Here is a 17,698-nt window from a genome sequence, read left to right on the forward strand (position 1 = left end):
ATTTGCATACAACTTGCTGGTTGCTTAGCAACGGTGGATAAACTCATCTCAATTCTCAGCTACAAAAGTTCGGACTAAAACGGTTGCATGGGAGCGTGAAAAAGAAATTAAAAAAATCCGGTTTCTCCTCTGACAAGTAACACCTTTAAGAGTACGTAAAAACCGACGTACACATGCGCAGTATCAAACTCGAAACTGATGAGTCAGCAAATTGTAAATAATAAGGTGGAATCGCATACAGTTGAATATTTTCCGAGATATGACACACCTATAAGTGATTGCTGAACACCTAGTATCAACGCTAAGTTAATTAAACGGGTGAACTATAGGCAGTAGATTCGGAGCCAGAGAAGAGACTTAACAAAATCGCACATTTGGCCGGAGTCAAAAGTCGGACTCGGGTTATTATAACAGACTTCGCAGCCCTGGCCTTAGTTGTAGTAGGCCAGTGATTCTTAACCTTTTATGGCTTACAGCACTCCTAAAAAATAATAAATATATTTTCGGCACGCTTAAGCAATAGAAATGGCACACCAGGGCGCCTCGGTTGAGGACCACTGTGTTGGTCGTTGCTTTCCAAGGTAGTTACCTGAACTCATACTTCCCGCAGGCGAGTTGCTGGTTGCAGTCCAACTCGTCTGACCCGTCTGTGCACTCGTTTTCACCATCACATCTGAACTCAGCAGGTACGCACTCACCAGACGAGTTGCACGTGAAGTAGCTGCTCGGACAAGTCGAGTTCGCTAAAAAATAAGGTTAAATTTAAATCATTGGTGTGTCAGTTTGGCTTTGCTGTACAAACGAAAAGGTATTTTTATTCAGTTTTTGAAGCATAATAGCTGAAGGTTGTAGTTTGACGTAGAATGAATATCAGAGTTGGAAATGAATGAAGTATTATTCGAAATGTTCACTTTTAGTTCACAAAAGTCACAAACAATTGTAGTAAGCTTTTTAAATTGTCGTTTAGTTTGAAATTAAATCAAATCTACGATTCAAATCACTTTAGTTCGTCGTGTAACAAGCTTCAAGTGACCACTTGCTATTTGCCCGGCTTCATCAGTTACACATACACCCATTACTTATTAAATGTAGATTTGAAATACTTTGGTGTCTAGGTACATAGCCTCTTCCTAAAAAGATATTCGCCATAATACTGATACATTCAGTGGCTATTACCAACTTTTTTTTGCGGAAATGCTATTTTAAGCTCTAAAATGAAATCATATTTCTGACTAAATTTCCTAATCAACATTACATTACAATGTAAAAGACATTAATAGCAACATATTAAAAAGTCGTGTATAATTCCCAGTTACAACTCACTGCAGTTTATTTCATCGCTTTCATCGCCGCAATCATTTTCACCATCACACCGAAACTCTAGCGCCACACACTGGCCGTTGTGGCAGCTCCATTGGTTGGAAGTGCAAAGGGGGAGGTCTGGGGGGCCTACAAATAATACGAGGTAATTAGAAAAAAGTCAGGATTGTAGTGCTCTAGATAGCTTTTTGCAAAATGTGAAACAGAATACCTGAAGCAAGTAAGGTTAGGTATTTACACTTGTTAAATACAGATGTTAAAATTCTGCTAAAAATAATTTTCTTTAAAAAACTAACTACTCGTACCGCATTCCTCTATAGTTTCATCCGATCCATCCGGGCAATCTTTCTCTCCATCACAAAACCATAGAAGTCCCAAGCAACTTCCGTCCTTACAAGCGTCTTCTTCTTCGTCCTAAGTACAACAATACCAGGGTTAAAGAAGTACAACAATACCAGGGTTAAAGAAGTACAACAATACCAGGGTTATCTTGCAACGGTGCTCACAAACTTAATGGAATGTTTAAACCAGGGCTAATGGTATTAGTAGCGTCTAAATCGGAATAAGTCCCAAATCCGTCGGAATAATACCTTAAGGGTCAGAATCAGGCCTAAACAACACTTTAACTAACCCCAAACCCCACCCTTAAGTACATCACTAACTCCCCTAATAATTTCAACACTAACTCATTTTCTAACCCCTCCCATTACCCAATTTACCCACTAATAAACCCAAACAGGATAGAAAATCCGGTGCCAAAACAGCGGCACCGGTCAGACTAGGGCGTTCAAACGTAGTCACCAAAACAGTCGATGTCAGACCGATGGCCCCCGATCGTCCCATACCCTCTACCTACAGGTTCGGGCGTTATTCTGGCCATTTAGGCCTTCTTCCGATGAATTAGGACTTATTTCGAAAAATTTAGGCCTTATTCAGACAGATGTAGGTCTTATTTAGACGATTTTGATCTTATGCTGTCGTGGATATTACTGCGTATTTGGCTGTATTATGTCGTTAGTCTTAATACTACGATTTTATAAATTTTTCTGCTTTAGGTATCGTTGCTTTGTAGGTCTTATTGTGTGTTCCCCGAGTAGATCATTTGTAAAAATTACACAAAGTTACAACTGACAATATTTTGAGGTACATAATTGTGCCGCGGCCGCAGAGTTAAACATCCCTGCACAAACGTTAGTTTTTACACACAGCAGCTATACATAAAGCTCACCGTGCATCCGGCTTGCTCACAGTTCTTCTCATCACTTCCATCCTCGCACTCCTGGTCTCCATCACACCTCCAGGAGGATGGAATGCACTCCAAAGCAAATGATGGAGATCCCTTCCTCTGGCACGAGATCTCACCAGGAGCACATCTAGGTGGCGCTACACAACAATGTACAGAGTTGCAGCATATTTTAAGGAATAAGAAAGATATTGGGGCACAATGGTTTGAGGTTTTAGTTAGGCGTAGTAGGAATAACGAAGTCTGTACAGAAGTAGGAAGCATTTTGAACGTTTCGAATAAATCTTTATTCATTTTCAACATCCATTTTGATTTTATTTATCAACAAGTTCGAAGACATTTCAAAATCACACGTTTTCAAAGAAAAAATTGGATCCCTTTTAGGTGGTTTTGTTTAAAATTAGATTTTTGTTTTAATAGGGCACTTTCTAAACGCAAAACTTGAGCTGAACATGAAATAATTTCAATACTACTTAAAGACTTTTCATAGGTTTATAAAAACCTAAAATTAAAATTGGATTTTGTTTACTACGGCTTATTTCCAAACATATATGTTCAGCGGACATGAAATAAATTCAATAGTAATCAAATACTTTTTTAAAGTTAAGGTTTTAAAAGACTTTTTAATGCCCAATTAAATCAAAGACATTCAAGGCTTTTAAAGCTTCAAGTCCTTGTGGCAACAATGCAAGAAATAATATTACAGGATTTGCAAAAATGCTGACTCACGGCAATCTTCCTCGTCTTCTGCTTCGTCACACTCTGCGCTCCCGTCACACCTGAATAGGTCGAGGATGCAGCGAGGCGGAACGGACTTGGAGCACTTGAACTGACTGTCCATGCACACGTGACGTTCTATTATGAAAATACGTTTTATACAGCGAAACTAGCATCTAGCATTAACAAGGAAATCGAACTACATAACTTGGATCTAAACTAGGAAATTTATCACAAATAAGGCAAAACATTATAAGGCAACAAATTAGGCTCCTCGCGCAAAACAGAAAATTCATTGGCTTGGGGTGAAATACCTAAACTGAGTACTATCTATTTGCATTAAATCGAACTATAGTTACAAAATAGCTGGGCGACTTTTTAATTTCTAGAAAATTATTTTTTTCCGAGCAGGTAAATGTGAGTTAATGCAATTTTATATACAGCCAAGGGAAAGACCAGTGATTTTCCAAAACTATGTGAGGTAGATTACTTTGTGTTCCGTGTCACTTAATTTTATTAAATTTTTGTAATTTTGAATAAATAACTTTTTTGAAGAGGCTGCATAGACTCGGATTACGCTATCTATTATAAAATTGATAATATTTTTATAAATTCATGATATAAGTTATAATACTTTGTAAAACGTGTGCCGCGAATGTGTTTTAGTTTTCTTAGTAAAGTACAAAAGCACTGCTCAAAACACTTACCGCAGGTTTGTTCTATTAACGCCTTAACCAACTTTTTATGTTAACAAATGCAGCAAAATTATCTTTTTCCAGTAAATAAAAGCGACAAGATGTGTCTTTTAATACTCACCGCAGTTTAGTTCGTCCGATCCGTCTCTACATTCAGACTCTCCATCACATAAAGATGAAGGACTGATGCAATCTGGTCGGTCAGCTGTCGAACTCTGGCACTGGAACTGACCGGGGGTGCAATGGAACGGACCTGGGGGGTTAAGGGGTTAAATGTTACCCATGTTGTACAAGGGTTTACGGGTTAGTTGTGTGGTGAGTAGCTACTCCCTTTAACTAAAGAGGAACAACATACATTGGACAGGGGTGTATGGGTTAGTTTTTGGGTAAACAATTTACTAGCAAAAGGTGGATAGGGATTGCGTTAAAACGTACCCATATAGTAAAAGGGTGTATGGGTGAGCTTTGGGGTGAATTAGCTACCCATTTAACCAAAGGGAAACAACAAGGGTTGTATTGGTCGGTATTAAGTACCAAAACTACAAATATGGTCCGAGGGTCCTGCAGGCAATAAATATGTAATTAAAGATCCCATAGAATATAACAAGTCGGGAAGTCCTGACGTAAATACATAAAGCTTGAAAAAAATATTAAAGCCAAAAACGTCAGGTTAATCGACATCATTATACGCACTTGTATCATCATCAGGTAATAATTACCTCGTCATTATATTAACTGAAGATAATACAAGTTCGTATTGACACGTTTTTTAAAATAATGCCGATCTACTCGACCTTTTTGGCTTGACATTTTTTCAAACTACATAACAAATTCGTGAATAGTGTATCTTACTTAAATACACATAGTTTAGAATAAAAACAAAACCAGCAATCAAATTTTAAGTATGGAAATTTTTTTAATTAAATCAAATTTAATTCTTCATTTTGTTGGTAAAAAAAACAATTTTTTCACTCACGGCAGTCCAGGCTGTCGGCCTCATCCGAATTATCGCCGCAGTCATCCACCGTATCACACTTCCACCACTGGGGGACGCACTTGTGGTTGGCGCAAGCGAACTGGGGAGTAAAATAAAATATGAAATAGATTTAATAAGAATATCCAAACCCATACAGAAGTAGGTATCATTTTGAACGTATAATAATCAGCGCCTTCTCAATATGTTTAAAATGAATAAAGATTTATTCGAAACGTTCAAAATGCTGCCTACTTCTGTGTGGGCTTTTTTGTTCATTCTAAGTCTAACTACAACCTTCAACGATTATGGTCCAATGAAATAGGTTGTTCTACACAAACAGTCATTTTGTTTTCGGTCTTTGCCTTAAAAAACAGCACCTTACTTAGCCTCAGCAAACCCAAGTAGAAAATAACTACTAACCTCACTGAAGGAGCAGTTATTAATGCAGGTTGTGTTCCCTGCTCCGAGGATGAAGTTATCCGGACACTCACATCTGAATCCTTGCGATCCTGGAGCCACCAGGCACAAGTCTGAACATCCCTGTCGGTAAACTTTACATGGATGGTGGCCTGGAAGGTTAAAACACGGGATTAACCAAATGTATTAGTACACATGGGATCCACAGTCCAGGTATGACTGAGGTCGTGAGTTCGAACCTCACCACAGGCTAGTTTTACGAACAGGATGCAACGGTACTATGGTTGTTTCTTGACTGGCTCCCTTCTGAGCCTGCCTAGCTGCTCAGTTTGTAGAGCGACGGTCCCGTATGACCGAGGTTGTGAGTTCGAACACCAACAGGATACAGCAGGCAACAATGCTATAGTTGTTACGCGTAGCCATTTATGTTTTGGCAAAACAAACTAGTGATATATATATATATATTTTTTTTGGCCGAATTATTATTAACTTTCGTTTGGTAAAATTATATTACTGCATAAGTGTTCAGTGGCCAAAAGAGGCTGACAAACACTGCCGTAAACCATAAAAGGTTGTGAACCCATGCACTATAATACAGGAACAACTATAAGTTGTTTTTTCCAACAGCGATGTTATCACACACCCACTTACCACCATAAGCAGGTTGTCGTAGAGGATGCGCCATTTTGAGGTCAGTAATCTTGTAAGGGACTTGTGTGAGCACGATGGCTTGCTGCTGCCTCGGCCTGAACTTCTTGGTGGAAACGATTCGCTTGCTGCGGGGATCGAACCAGTAGAGACGGTCCTCGAACACAGAAAGCGCTCCGAACAATGAGATCAGGTGAGGCGAAAGTGCGATGTCGACCACTGTGACGTCACAATACAACAGTTGTTGTGGTTGTTTACTTTTAAATCTGAGGCCTATTGGGAGCCAGTTGTACATTCGTTATTTGTGAGATAGTTTTTATGAATAAATGGCGATGTTGGCCACTGTGTGACGTTTATGGCGTCATTATTGATTAGTTGTTTTGTTTACTTTCAAATTTGAGGCCTATTGGGAGTCAGTTGTGCAATCGTGCGAGAGTTTTTTTTTTTGAGTTTTCATAAAAAAGCGAGAGTTTTATGAAATACATGGGGGTGTTGATGTTGACCACTGTGTCACGTCATAATAGATTAGTTGTTTTTGTTGTTTACTTTTGAATTTAAATCTATGGAAATCTAGTTGTGCATTCGGGGAGAGTTGATGGAATATGACGATGTTGATTTTGGTGTGACATCATAAACGATCGTTTGTTGGTATTTACTTTTAAAATAAGATCTGATGGAAAGGCAGTTGCGGAGATTTTAAAGGGCTTTGTGTTACGTAAGTAAGTCTAGGTATTAGATAGATGATAGAAAGTCTAACTTCACGAATGACTAATCATAATCTACAACTATTCATAAGGACTCGCAACAGCAGAGACGTTTATAAATGTATATTAGTAAAACATCAGTATACAAAAACACATGTTCGGTCGATAAGCTCTTTATCGAACCCAAATTTGAGGTAGTGATTTTTGAATTAAAGCATAGTAAATTTATTTATAAAAAACGAAAATGAACAGGTTAATATACTAAAAAGTATCATCAAATATCAATTCGGTTTTGCGTCGTTCTTCTTAGCAGTTTAAGTCTTAACAAAAATAACTATTAAAATACTAAACAACACTAAAAACAAGAATTCTTATTGAATTGGCCTAAGTGGTAAACGCTTTAGAAGAGGGGTTATCAAACTACGGCCAGCCGAGTTAGTTCGACCGGCTCGCGACCTATTTCCTTAATACAAAGATACACAATAGAACTTTTAAACTAAGCGACAATTTATTTAAGCTCACTTCAGTTTTTGTTGCATTTTCTAACGATAATTAAGTTTATAAAGTTCGACACAAAAGTTGTATAACAGGCCTGCGATGTTCAGGCCTTACAGTAATCCTGACCTTTTAAAAAAAAAAGTTGGTGACCCACTGATCCCCTGCTTTACAACACTCAGCAAAACCAATACCTTTACAAGACGCAAAACACAAAACTTACCTATCTTGGGGTAGGTTCCATCTGTGTTACAATAAGCGATGTAACCTCTCCTAGCGTCACTCCAGAAAAGTTTTCCCGAGGTGTAATCCATTGTGAGGCCTGCAGGTTCGTGGAAGTGGTCTGGAAAAAAGATTTGGTCTATAAGTTCATAAATATCACAAAAAGTGATTAGGAAATATATAATATTAATCAAAAAACAGCTCTTCTGGTAATTTGTCATTGTTATATTACTATGGTAGCAACAGTTCATATATTGGAAATATATGATTTGGTCAGAAAGTTCATAAATAAACACAGGGCAAATTGTTCTATAGTTTGTTCCACTACGAAGGTAGGACTCACAAGTCATTTTTTTGACTTTAATAGACAACTAAAAACTCAATATAAACACGACAAGTAAGTCGAGCTCTTGACATATAAATGAAGTAGTTTTTGTTGCACTTATTTGTTCCCTTACTAAATTAGGATAAACAAGTCCTTCTTAACTTCAATATATAATTATCATTAAAAGGGAAATATTCTAGCTTTTAACATAAACGATTGTAACACATCGGAGCATAATGGTTGGAGGTTGTAGTAAGACGTAATAAGAATACCAAAGCCCATACAGAAGTAGGTTGCATTTTGAACGTTTTGAATAACTCTTTATTCATTTTCAACATAGCTCTGTATGGGCTTTGATATTCTTATTACGATTGTAACACAGTTTGGAAACAAATTTTGAATATCAAAGCCCATACAGAAGTAGGTACCATTTTGAACGTTTTGAATAACTCTTTATTCATTTTCAACATAGCTCTGTATGGGCTTTGATATTCTTATTACGATTGTAACACAGTTTGGAAACAAATTTTGAATATCAAAGCCCATACAGAAGTAGGTACCATTTTGAACGTTTCGAATAACTCTTTATTCATTTTCAACATAGTGGACCATATTCGAAACGTTCACAAAATGCTAACTTCTGTACGGGCTTTGATTTCCTACCACAACCTCCAGCCATTATGCGCGAAGATAAATGACTTTCGTTTCCATAATTAACTAACAAATAAGTGCCAGTTCAAGAAGTTGAACAAATACTTTTTAGGTTACTTGTAAGTCGTCCAAGCACTGATAACACACTCACTGAATTTAGATTTGTTGATTACGATCGTTCTATTAAAACCATCCATTCCTGCAGATCCTATGTGAGGGGATTCCCCAATGTCCGTCCAATACATATACCTGAAGAAATAAATTTTTGTTTGGCCGAGGTAGACAAAGTTGTTTCCACGTATATTTTGCTTCAAATTTCGCTATTTGTAATAATTTTAAACCTCCAAAAAACACAGGTCCGATAGAACTAAGAGATTGATTTCTGTCAGGGTCACATTTAAAGATTTTTAAAATAAATGTAAAGGTTTTTAAAGACACAAAGTTAATCATTTTAAATGTTGTTAATAACAGTCAACACAAAAAATAGTTTAAAATCTTGTTTCACACGCGACACATTTAAAACATATAACTTAAGTTATACATAAAATAAATACAAACACTATCCAACAACTTTTAGAAAAACATCGGGTTTTTTTAAATTTTTGAATATCTAAATCAATTCAAAGGCATTTCACAGACTTTTATCCCAAGGTTTTGTGACAACTCTGTAATATTAAAGCGGTACTTACCCTTTTTTCGGGTCGACCACGATTGCCATGGGAAAAGTGATTTCAGTGTTTATCAAGGTTTTCCTGAACAATCCATCTATGGTAGCAACTTCAATACTGGCCGCTCCTGTATTTAAGAAAACGTTTAAGTAATGTGTGGACGAATTTTAAGTGGACATTAGCTCTAAAGCAGTATTTATTAACCCTTTAGACCAGCGAAACTTTAGTGACCGAATTTTCTTATCTCAACATTTTGTAAGGAACCAAAACATGACAATATCAAAGAAAAGTTTGAATTAAAAAACGGATAAATATTATTAGAAATTTGCCGAAAACAAATATTAACTAACCTAACCATATAAAACTAGTAGAGTCGGCGACCCAACCAAATCAAAAATCACATTCAATAATAATATAATCAAAATACATTTTTTACGACATAAAAAAACTTTTTTTAATAATCAAACAATTTTTTACCACAAAAAAAACAACTGTTCATTACATTCAAACAACAATTTTTTAGAACAAAAAAAAAACATTCTATAATAACCATCAACATTTTTTTACCCCCCCCCCTCCAGCCCCCCCCCCCAAAAAAAACTTATTCTATTCTATACTAAACTCACCAGAATCTGTCCAGTAAATGTTGTCAGCGACCCAATCCACAGCCAGCCCTTGTACATTGTTAGCAGCAGTTCCACTCTCATACACAACCCTGCTCTGGTTGAGGTGTTCCAACTGGGACACGTAGCTCTGGTTCATCTCCATCCGCTTGATGACGCTCTTGCCCCTCATGACGTCAGCCCAGAAGAGCAACTGCGCCCCCCAGTGGAAGTCTAGTGCCACCGGGTGGTAGAGGTGCAGGTCGTGGCTGTAGTTGTGCGCGGTCGAGTCCAGTAAGACTTGACCGATGTAATGCCTGGGAAAATATCGAGGTATTGTTGGTATGCATTTTATTAAGCAAGTGTCTAATTGACTTAAGCACTGATTTCAAAACGAGTTGATAAATCTGCCTATAGTGCTTATCAAAGGAATTTATCGCAAAGCCTTTTTTAATGTTTTTAAAAAAACTTGACAAATGTAATGTCTGAAACAATATCTAAGAGATGTTGTGGCTATGCATTGAATAAATTTAGTGGTTTAACGACCTGATAAAATGAATTGAGAACGACTTGAAAATGACTTGACAAAAGTGTTTCAAGTTCTCAAAAATCTAAATCTATGCCTAGAACAATTTCAAGGATAATTTTTCGATAAACTTTTTAACAAAGTTAGTGTAAAAAGAGTTGACCGATGTGACTGTGGTAAAATATTGAAGGAAATTTATGGCCAAACTAACAAAAAACAATTTTGATAACAAAGCATGACCTTATAGTTATCAGTAAAAGCATATTACGTCATACTTAGTGTTGGCAAGTATGACGTCACGATTATTTAATGTCGTACGTGACGTCATACTTAACTGTTGTAATAAATATTCTTAACATCGATTGATCGCCACAGCATAGCATATGACAAGAACCCCCACCGATATGTTTGATGACGTCATAATACCTGTTTGTGAAGATGACGTCACATGTTACCTGTTTGTGAAGATGACGTCATAATACCTGTTTGTGAAGATGACGTAGGCCTCCCCTGTGTGTTTGTCGGCTTGGCAAGTTTGTGTGTCGAGGGGGTTTCGGTGGTATCCGGGGGTGCAAGAACAAAGGTACGCCCCCCCGTCGTTCGTACACACCTGGGGGTACATGGGGTAAAAAAGGTTATGGGTGTTTGGGGTTATAGAAGTAAAAACTGTAATGAAATGTTTACTTTATTAAATCATGATTTGTTTTTACAAATCTTTTTAGTTACGAAAAAGTAATTTTAACTGGTAAGAAGGGACGTATGTTGAATAATTTTCAGCTTAATAAAACCTTTTAAGTATCCTTGTTTCAGTTAAGTTACCTGCGAGCAGGGCGGTGCGATCTGTGGGTCGTTACATTCGTTTATCTCGAGACAAGAGAATCCGTTCTCAGCAAGTCTGTAGCCTTTCCTGCATTTGCACTCGTATCTGAAACAAGTAAGTTGTAATGTAAAGCTATCGCAGCATTACCTGCTTACTGGATATTAAATCAGTCCATACTAAACAAAACCAGCCTGGGAAATTTTTACTGCGTTGAGGTTCGAACTCACGACCTCGGTCATAAATGGACCGTCGATCTATAAACTGAACCACACAACGTCCAGTATAAAAAAGGTCGTGAGTTCGAATTATTTCACAGTTTTACTTTGTCTAGCTAGCTTGTTCGAAACTTACTTGAGGAATCCAGAAAAAAAGACTGATTTCGGTTGACGACTGTTCACAAATACAAAACGAAATGACAAAAGTTAAAAAAATCAATTTCTACAGTTACTTTTCAACGAGGTGAACTAGTAATATTCTAGTTATCTTGTTCCCTTACTTGTACTTTCGTTCCACGCATATTTGCTGGCATCTGTTGGGCCCGTCACAATCTCTCACGTCACACGAACTCTCATCTTCACCATTAGTACAATCGTTGTGGCCGTTGCAAGTCACGTTCAAATCAAGGCACTTGTCTGAAAACAGGTTTGAATAGATTTAAATCAGACGTATAATGAACTGCAAAGCCAAAAGGTCGAGTAGATCGACATCATTACGATGTTGGATACGAAGTTGTATCATTATCAGTTAGTGTCAATGTTATACCGTAATAGATACAAATATACTTGGGAACCTATGCACTATTCTGTATATGAGATTGATTTAATTAATTGCAAAGCCAAAAAGGCCAAGTAAGATCAACATCATCTGATTAAGACGTTTCGATACGAACTTGTATCATCTTCTGTTAATAGGACTGAGAAGTTAAAAGCATCACTTATATAAGGTGGGACGCAATTGTTAGCATTTGATTTTCAAACATTATAACATTGCCAAAATATTCACGTAAAATCCTAAAAGCACACATTGATATATTTTTTTAAATGAAGTTTTAGGCAAATACGTATCTTTAGTGAACTAATGTTGCAAGTTCAGAATTAAAAAAACGACTAACAAAAATACAGTGTTTTTACCCGAAACACGTTTGTTAGGATAAGTGGGATAAAAACTCACGCTTTGAAAATTCTGATTCACTGCATCAGCTCTACAGCTTTATAGGTTGTAACGGTACGCAGATGACGTCACCTGTGACGTAATGACTCACCGTCGCACTCGACGTGGCTCCTGACGTCACATCCGGTGCAGTTTGTCTCGTCTCCCCCATCTGCGCAATCGGGGTCACCATCGCACACCCAAGATCGCGACACGCACTTGCCACCCTGGCACTGGAACTCTGTGTCCTTGCACGGGGGGTAATCTGGTGAGATATTTAGAAAAAAATATTTATTTTATTAAATTTTTTCCTCGTGTTTTTTATTTTTTATTTTCAGCATCTTTTTTAGCAAAACTTCTAGTATGCCCCTCTTTTACCCCTTGGGTAAGCTAGTAATTTTTTTAACATAACTTTTAATTGGTAGGGTCTTCTCTTTACCCACTCCACCCACTTTCACCCACCGCATCGGTCCTCGTCGCTTCCATCGTCGCAGTCGTTATCTCTGTCGCATTTCCACTCAGCGTTGATGCATTTGCCCGAAGCTACACATCTGAACAACCCTCCTAGACAAGTCGTCTCCGCGTCGCCTGGCAACATGACGTCACAGATGAGTGACATGACGTCATACATTATAAACATGACGTCATACATAACTAACATGACGTTACATAAGTTACATGAAATCACGACAGAAAGATTACGTCACGAATGTAACATGACGTCACACATAAGTAACACTACGCAACGAAAGAAACATGACGTCACACATACGTTACAGGACGTCACAGAAGTAACATGACGTCACAAAAGCACCATGATGTAACAACAGTTAGGTTGCACAGTTGCACACTATACCAGTAGCATTATTTTAACAAAATATGTTGGAATAGACATCGCTGAAAGTTGAATGCAAAGATTGCAACCGTATTGTGAAATAGAATGTGAAACGATTTTATAGTCAGTGGTTTAAACTTTTTATTTATTTAGAATGGTGTGATACTGAGCTATAAAAAATAAAAGAAATAAAAAAAATATTTGTTCCCAGTTTAGGTAGTAATATTTGGCCAACCATAATGTTTGAAACGACAAAAAAAAAACAGCGCAAACCCAAACGTTAAAAATACGAAGATGGCTACTATTGGTACATTTACATTATTTTGAACAACATATAAAACTTTTGAATTAGTTTTTAACGAGTTGAAGGAACGACATTAAGCTTGGTATTTATAAAGTAGTTTTACTAACCGCATGAAAGTTCGTCAGATCCGTCGGGGCAGTCGTACTGACCATCACAAGCCCATCTTAGTGGAATGCAATGGTTGTTGGCCGCACAAGACATGAAGCCCTCCTTGCATTTCTTACCAACTGCGAGAAAGGGGAGGAAATGCATAATTTAAAGTTGTTAAACCGGGTTTGATATTTTAAAGTGTTTAAATTATAGGCCGGTCAATTCAAGCCATTTTTTTTTAATTAAATAGCTTGATAACGAATACAAAAGTTAGAATGGCCAGGTAAATTGTCACCATCTTAATAAATTCGTACCAACGGCGATAAAATAGAGGCAATATACAATTTAAAAGTTGTCAAACCGTATTCAATGTAGTTAAGTGTTTAAGTTATTGGTCGGGTAATTTAAACCAAAATCTATTATCAAAAATAACCTTGACTAAGAGTACCACGTTAAGTAAAAGGTATTTTTAGCGACTTTAAGACAACCTTTTTAGAATTTAGACAGGTGTTTATGTGGGCTTAACACCATTTCACACTGCAATGTTTGTAAATGTTAAGCTACATTACATTAATTTTATCTAATAAGAAAACAAGTTGGCTGTTTTTTGTGAATGCATTTTAAAAACATTACTAATAAGTTAAAATGAATACCAAAAGTAGAATAAATATCAAAACCCATACAGAAGGAGGCAGCATTTTTTTAAAGTTTGGAATAAATCCTAAATCATTTTCAGAAAATGAATAAAATTTATTCAAAACGTTCACAAAATGCTACTTCTGTATGGGCTTTGAGCAACCTTTGATATATTTATTTTGTTTTTCAAAACGTGATAGCAACTCACCACATCCCTGTTCGTCACTCCCATCCGCGCAATCAGCATCGAAGTCGCACTGATAGGCGTTGGGAATGCAAACGCGGTCCGACTTACATTGGAAGCTCAGGGGAGGGCAAGTCATGTCTGAACAAAAGTATATAAGATCACGGGTGAGCAGTTGTCTACAGGTGTCCTAATCAATTTTAAGGCTTTCCGCGTAAATTGGAGCTCATTTTCTTTCTTTAAACATTATAATAAATATAAAAACTATATTTTGCTTATAGATAACCACTCCTACCAATATATCTGTATTAGTAAACTTAGGCCGCTGCTTTTCAGATATTGTAATATAAAATTATTCCATAGCATTTCCGAAAAAACACACAAATTAACTATTTTTTTAACTTGCAAATTTATCTTTAACTTTTTATTTCCATGATTGGCTGATTTAACATAGCATTTGGTGTTCAGTACTAGTTAATAGGATCGGCTACAACGTTTTGATGAAAGTAAAGTTGTACGCGAACTTACTGCATCTCTCATCGGATCCATCGCCGCAGTCATCCTCTCTATCGCATTTCCACGTCATTGGAACACAATGACCGTTGTCACATCGGAACATGCCTTCACTGCACTTCACTAGGGATATATAAGTGACGTTTGACAGTTGGTTAGTAAGTAAATTCTACACTTTAACCACACTTAACCTAACATAAAGTTAACAGTTGGAATTAATTTAACTCAACCCTATACACGTCGTCAGGACACAATGATCGTTGTCACATCGTAATTAACATGCCTTCACAGCGTAACACAATATCCTAAAAAAATAACATGACTTTTTCTCCTGACAGCAAGAAGTTACAGGAAAACAAAAAAAAGATTAAAAAAAACGCAAACGTCAGTTTGTAGTTACTTTGTCCCAAACACCTCGATACTTACGCTTTGGGGTGCCCTTAGCTAAGAATAAAGATAAATAAATAAATGTTTATTTTAGTAAGACTAACACTGTAACTTACGCTTGGGGGTCGGCAATCCACTTTGTGGACAATCGATGTCATCGCTTTCATCGCTCCCGTCGCCGCAGTCGTCTGTTCCGTCACAAAGGAATCGCGTGTGGATGCATCGACGGTTGCCGCACAACCAGTAGTTCTTCCTGCACACATGTTGCGCAATACGATTGAAATGTTGCGCAATTGTTTAGATAGTGAATCGTAAGAACATGTAATACTTCGAATGAAAATATTTCAAAGGAGTCTAAACAAATGCCTGATAGTTAGGTTAGTACTGGCTAGAGATGTCCGATGCATTTAATTTCGATACCAATAACCGATATTTAGAACAAAAGTAAGCCGGTACTGAATAACGTCATTACTATATGCTTAAACATAAAAATAAATTCAGAGACTTTTCAAATAAAATAAACGCAAACATTATTGAAAGACTTTTGGAAAAACATTTTTAAAGATTTCCTTATACGTAAATCAATCCACCGAAATTTAAAGGTTCACGTTGTAAAGTACGTGAAAGCAGACGGTAAGCATAACAACAAAACGTACCACTTAACTATGACGCCAATAAGGTCACTACCCTGTTATTACGTCACACCTTGCCATGACGTCACACCCTGCTATGACGTCACTCACCTGCACTGTCGTTGGCCGCAGTAGAATTTATCTTCGTCTGTTCCGTTTCGACAGTTTCTCGTTCCGTCACACGTGAGTGAGTAGTGGATGCACTCGGGCGTGTCGGTCACGCTCGGACGCACATTGCAGTTGAAGCCGTCCTTGCCGCAATTGTCGTCACCTGAATGCCGGTTGTTACGTCACAGGGAATAACATTGGCTTGTTGTTGTAATGTGGATTTAAGGTGTATTTGTAAACTTGTAGAGTCGGTAGTAAATATTTTAGAAAATTATACAGTAAAATTTTTAAGGACTTCATGGACCCCCGAAACTATTCCCCGTACCTCAAATGTCCCCAATAAACAATCAATCTAACCCCACCCAAAACTTAACCCCACCCCATACTAATCCTATCCCATCTAACCTGAACACCCAATACTCACCCCTACAAGCGAAGGATAGCGTTCCATTGGGTCACACTTAACCCCATCCCGTAATAACCCAATCCCCACACTTAACCCAGCCCCAATACTCACCCCTACAAGCGAAGGATAGCGTTCCATTGGGGCACATGCATTGAGGCGTATCATCCTCCAAAACAACACACTCGTATTTGCACTGAGTGTGCGCGCATGGGTTCGGCTTGCCTGAAACAATACACCGTCTATTACGTCACAACACAGTATTGTTCATAATAAATTAAAATTATATGATAGAATATTGACTTTGACAGGGGGCTAAACATGATTTTAGGAATAAATATTAGTAACTCGGTGCTTAATATGCAACAAACTTCAGCGACTAATCATGTTTTGCCGAAAATATTTACAATTTTTAAACTTTAACCTTTTATTCGGTTCATTTCCTAAAAACCTATATGGAATAAACCGGTATCGAAATTGGTAGTTTGTTTTCAAATATATAATTCGGGCTTTCAAAAAGCTGGCATTTTTTGGTAAATTTGAATTAGATAAGATTAGATTAGAACTTGGCACACAAGCAGCTAACAAATTAGATTAAGAATTAGCCACATTTTGCTTTAATTATTTAAATTAGAACAACCAGAATTATCTAGTTGTCCAAGCGACACAGAGCGAAACTATTTAGCCAGTGGTTCTCAACCTTTTTTCTTTCGTGGCCCATTTACGTTGCAAAATAATTCTGTGGCCCAATAGTTTTATAAAGGAAAAAAACTGTAAAAATAGGTTTAGGACAAAACACAGAAGAACATATTTCAAAACAGATTATTTAATCAACCGTGCATTAGTGAGATACTTGCGGCTGAATAATAAATTTACATTCATTTTTAATTTCTCCCCAAGCCATTATTTCAGTAAAATTAAATATAGTGACACAAACTAAATCTAGCTTTTTTAAATTGGTCTGTGGCCCACCTCAAATGTTCTTATGGCCCACCAGTGAGCCATGGCCCACAGGTTGGCACCGCTGTATTTAGCGTTAGTCGGACTCGGGCTATTTTTTTAACCTTTACGTAAATAGATCAAATACATGGACGAAATCATACATTTGGCCGGAGTAGGAATCAAGTTTATATTCTGGCCAGAGTCGGACTCTGGTTATTTTTACATACTCTCAGCACTTTGAACCTATACTTATCCTCGTATAATTTAGTTACAAAAATGGATCGAGCACTGACTGTAGAGTTTGAGTCGGGCTCGGGACTTGGCAAGGTTAATTTAGCTGGAGTCGGACTCTGGTTATTCTACCGATTCGCAGCCTGGCCACTAACTTACATAATAACAAAAGTAATAATCTTTAAAATAAATTGTTTTATCTAATTGTGCACAGAGTCGGAAATGGACTCGGGCTCATTAGTATCCAAGCACTTT

The 17,698-nt window shown here is 37.3% G+C and overlaps 1 protein-coding gene across 1 annotated transcript in view; it reads right to left on the reverse strand.

Annotated features, from left to right (window-relative positions):
- LOC146131776 (prolow-density lipoprotein receptor-related protein 1-like) overlaps positions 1-17,698 on the reverse strand; it is a 78,564-nt gene that overhangs the window by 11,504 nt on the left and 49,362 nt on the right. Inside the window, exons 43-66 of the mRNA XM_083397044.1 lie at positions 16,385-16,495; positions 15,871-16,030; positions 15,244-15,380; positions 14,756-14,863; positions 14,252-14,368; positions 13,425-13,544; positions 12,641-12,766; positions 12,291-12,443; positions 11,526-11,661; positions 11,029-11,134; positions 10,665-10,819; positions 9,708-10,000; positions 9,103-9,208; positions 8,565-8,662; positions 7,439-7,558; positions 6,020-6,235; positions 5,372-5,520; positions 4,952-5,051; positions 4,097-4,228; positions 3,293-3,418; positions 2,549-2,703; positions 1,626-1,734; positions 1,324-1,449; positions 590-743 (exon numbers count right to left, since the gene is read on the reverse strand). Of these exons, the coding sequence (XP_083253170.1) occupies positions 590-743; positions 1,324-1,449; positions 1,626-1,734; positions 2,549-2,703; positions 3,293-3,418; positions 4,097-4,228; positions 4,952-5,051; positions 5,372-5,520; positions 6,020-6,235; positions 7,439-7,558; positions 8,565-8,662; positions 9,103-9,208; positions 9,708-10,000; positions 10,665-10,819; positions 11,029-11,134; positions 11,526-11,661; positions 12,291-12,443; positions 12,641-12,766; positions 13,425-13,544; positions 14,252-14,368; positions 14,756-14,863; positions 15,244-15,380; positions 15,871-16,030; positions 16,385-16,495 (3,313 nt within the window). The remainder of the gene's footprint in view (positions 1-589; positions 744-1,323; positions 1,450-1,625; positions 1,735-2,548; positions 2,704-3,292; positions 3,419-4,096; positions 4,229-4,951; positions 5,052-5,371; positions 5,521-6,019; positions 6,236-7,438; positions 7,559-8,564; positions 8,663-9,102; positions 9,209-9,707; positions 10,001-10,664; positions 10,820-11,028; positions 11,135-11,525; positions 11,662-12,290; positions 12,444-12,640; positions 12,767-13,424; positions 13,545-14,251; positions 14,369-14,755; positions 14,864-15,243; positions 15,381-15,870; positions 16,031-16,384; positions 16,496-17,698) is intronic.

Source organism: Ascidiella aspersa, chromosome 9, assembly GCF_963924565.1.
Source record: "Ascidiella aspersa chromosome 9, kaAscAspe10.2, whole genome shotgun sequence".
In the NCBI taxonomy this organism is placed as follows: domain Eukaryota; kingdom Metazoa; phylum Chordata; class Ascidiacea; order Phlebobranchia; family Ascidiidae; genus Ascidiella; species Ascidiella aspersa.